The sequence below is a fragment of the Acanthisitta chloris genome, unplaced genomic scaffold (genome assembly GCF_000695815.1).
Source record: "Acanthisitta chloris isolate BGI_N310 unplaced genomic scaffold, ASM69581v1 scaffold22785, whole genome shotgun sequence".
Lineage (NCBI taxonomy): Eukaryota > Metazoa > Chordata > Aves > Passeriformes > Acanthisittidae > Acanthisitta > Acanthisitta chloris.
The window spans coordinates 1-3,563 of NW_008673424.1; the positions used below are offsets into that span (position 1 = coordinate 1).

Sequence of the window (3,563 nt, forward strand, 5' to 3'; positions counted from 1 at the left end):
TGGTGCCACCAGGTCCCTTCCAGCTCCAGCTCTTTGCAGTGATGTGATGCCACCAGGGTTCTCCCAGCTCCAGCTCTTTGAAGTACCAGCAGGGCCCTCCCAGCTCCAGCTCTTCACAGTGATGTGGTGCTACCAGGTCCTTCCCAGCTCCAGCTCTTTGCAGTGATGTGGTGCCACCAGGTCCCTTCCAGCTCCTTGCAGTGCCATCAGTGTTTTCCCAGCTCCAGCTCCTTGCAGTGCCACCAGGGTTCTCCCCGCTCCGCAGTGATGTGGTGCCACCAGGTCCCTCCCAGCTCTTTGCAGCAGGAGGGATTGACTATTATATAGAAACCAAACCCTGTGACGTAGCCCAGCAGAGCTGCCTTGGATGGGTGGAGTTTGGAGCTGCTGTTCACCACAAAACGCATGTGCCTGTGGGAATAAATGTCTGTCCTGGTCACCCCAAAGCAGAGTCTGTTCTCCTCTGGAGGGCAGCAGCTCTTGGTCACAGTTTGGCACATGGGACAGCAGAGTGTGTTAGGAACATGGGGTGACAAAGGGCAAACACTCAGGGCAACGGTGGCGGCTGCCACAAAGTCTAGGGGTGTGTCACAGCCCTCTCTCCTGGAGGTGAGGACAGATTTAGATCTCAGGATGATTTCCAGGGGGAAACTCGGGTGGTTTTGTGGTTGGAGCACTTTGAGCAGCTCCCACGCACCTCTGGCAGCGTCAGCCTGAGGAGGGAGGGGTGGTGGCTGCTTGTACCTGGGGGTTGTGTGACCACTGCCTGGCTGCTTCTGCCTTGATCTCACATTTACCTACATCTTTAATCTAAAATTAGGTCAGTGTCTCTATCTAGTCCCTGACATCATCTCCTGCTCTTTTTCTAGCCACAGGTGTATGGATACGATGACTTGCAAATGCTCCAGACGAGATTCCCATTGGTGAGTGCTGCACAATGACATGGACACTCCACTTCCACTGGTGCTGTGGGTGGTCCTGAAGAGCAGACAAACACCAAGACAGGGTGCTGGGAGGATGCACCTCTCGTGGCAGCAGCGAGGAGTTAATCACTTGCTCCTTGGCATGTGGGGAGCACATGTTAGTCACCCAGCACTGTCCCTCGTGGGGCTGGGGAGCATGTGAGCTGCAGCAGGGCTGTGGGAGAGACTCACCTCTGCCCCTTGACAAAGGCAGTGACTATACACTTGATGAGGATGGGCTTTATAGCAATAGGACATGTTGTCCTTTGTCTGGTGTGGTGGAGAGGAAAGTCCAGGCAGTTGAAGGACTGCACACCAGTAGACCTTATCTGGTTGTTCTAATAGCCAGGTGAGGGGGATGGTGCATGCTACAGCAACCTGGGGCTGCTGCAGGGCATGCCCAGCCTGGATGTGGCTGACTGAACTGCAATGCTCCCACATATCTCACAGCTACAGCACAGAAATTTCTCTCTGCCAAAAGAGAACTGCTTTGCACTGTTGGACAGAGCCGATCCAACCTCTTCTCCTCTTGTTTTCATCCCTCAGGATTACTACAGCATCCCATTCCCCACGCCCACCACCCCTCTGACTGGAAGAGATGGCAGCCTGAGCAGCAACCCATACTCTGGTAGGGGAAAACACTGCTCTGATTCCCATCCCATCAGGGTTTCCTGTGCCTTTGTCCCCTGGAGCCACATCTGCACCAGCTTCCCACACTGCCTTGGGTTTGGAGTGTCCCAGCTAAATCCTTGTCTTCCCTTTGGTCACCTGGTTGTGTTACTGGGAAGAGCTGGAGAGAAGGAGTTAAAGCAGCAGTTGGAAAGGCAGCAAGGAAAGGCTGAAAGACTCTGCAATGTATCCAGCTGGGGAACTGCTCTCCAGGTGGTGGTGAGGCAGGTGGTGAGCAGTGCTGCTCAAGCACTGGGAGTTAAAATACAGAGAAGTACAAAAATATGGAGAAATTAAGGTTTTTATCAATGGAGAAAGCAAGTGGAGCATTTGGGACCTGTCAAACCCAAGCACCCAGCAGGTGCCTGACCTCTCACTGACCCTGGCAGGTGTGTTAATGCACTGCCAAGCTGCACTGGCTGTGCTGAGCTTTCACATGCTTGAGGAATCATTGCACTTGGAGGTTCACTCTTTTCCCAGCACCACTTCTCAGCTTTGGCAGGAGCTGCTTTGTGCAGGAGCTAAGCCTGAGGTGCCAAGCACAGAGCACTGTGGACAGGAGAGTGTTTGCAGGGGAGAGCCAAGCAGGTGCTCATGAAGAGCAGCACAGGGAGCTTCCCCAACCCTGCACAGCCCAGGCAGTGGTGTGTGCCCTGGGTCGTGTCCAGTTCTGCTGCTGGTGCACGGAGAGGGACGAGGGAGAGCTCCAGCCCCAGGCTCTGCTGTGCAGGCAGCAGCAGGTTTATCCAGTGGGCTGAGGTCAGGACGTGCAGCACAGTAGTTACTGTGGGCTTCCCTTCCCCTCTGAAGTCCTCTCAGGACCGAGGAGAGCAATTAACAGCTTTACCTTATCAGTGTGCAAAGGTCTGAGAGCTCCTGATGGCTGCAGTGGCAGGAGGGGTTTGAGTCAGGTCTGGTCTATTTATCAACAAGCTGGTTCACCTTTGGGCTGAGCTGTCACAGCCCTGGGCTGGCACATCTGTTCTTCACTTCCACCTCCTCTATTGCAGGTGACTTAACAAAATTTGGCCGAGGTGATGCCTCCTCCCCTGCTCCTGCAACAACTCTGGCCCAGCCCCAGCAGAGCCAGACCCAGACTCACCATACCACCCAGCAGACGTTCCTGAACCCAGCGCTGCCTCCAGGCTACAGTTACACCAGTCTGCCCTACTACACAGGGGTCCCAGGGCTGCCCAGCACCTTCCAGTACGGGCCTGCCGTGTTCCCTGTGAGTGCCCAGGGGCCAGGAGGGGGTTTGGGCAGGGGGAGGGCACGGAAAGCCTCTCCTCACTCTGCTCCTCTCTCCATTCTGTAGGTTGCTCCTACCTCTTCCAAGCAGCATGGTGTGAATGTCAGCGTCAACGCATCAGCAACCCCTTTCCAGCAGCCCAGTGGCTATGGATCCCATGGGTACAGCACTGGTAAGAGACACCCCAGGGGCACCTGCCACAGCAGCAGGGATTGCTCCCAGTCTCCCTGGCTGTGGTGGGGACTGCTGGCTTACTGCAGCAAGGGAGGAAAACACCCAGACTGCCACTCTCAAGTCATTTGGTTATCCTTAGGAAGGCCCAGGATTGTTCTGCATCCAGTCCTGGAGCAGTTTGGGGGTACAAAGCACTTCACATCCTCCTCCATGCCCCACCTGGGGCCTTGGACCCCCATCAGAAGTTTAAGCTGCTGAGTTGTTTGGCTTTGTTTGGTTTGTTGGCTTTTAACTGCCTGAGTGTGATCAATAGAACAGCAATTACTGCAGATTTGAGCTTATTTCCCACCAGGCAGATGCTTCCTAGGGAAGTGTCCTTGATGCAAACATGCAGAAAGGTCATGAACCTGCTGCCTGTCTCACTGTTTCACTGCATGGTGTCCAGCTGACTGACAGAGCTGCCTTTGGGTCCCTCTTCCAGCCTTTAAATCCTCCTTGTCCCTTTTTTC

At 54.8% G+C, this 3,563-nt stretch overlaps 1 protein-coding gene across 1 annotated transcript in view; it reads left to right on the forward strand.

The window, feature by feature from the left end:
- Nucleotides 1-869: 869 nt before the first annotated feature.
- LOC103802487 (ubiquitin-associated protein 2-like) overlaps nt 870-3,563 on the forward strand; it is a gene marked incomplete at both ends in the record, with an annotated part of 4,353 nt that continues 1,659 nt past the window's right edge. Inside the window, 4 exons of the mRNA XM_009074968.1 lie at nt 870-923; nt 1,509-1,590; nt 2,642-2,859; nt 2,947-3,052. Coding sequence (XP_009073216.1) covers nt 870-923; nt 1,509-1,590; nt 2,642-2,859; nt 2,947-3,052 — 460 coding nt within the window. The remainder of the gene's footprint in view (nt 924-1,508; nt 1,591-2,641; nt 2,860-2,946; nt 3,053-3,563) is intronic.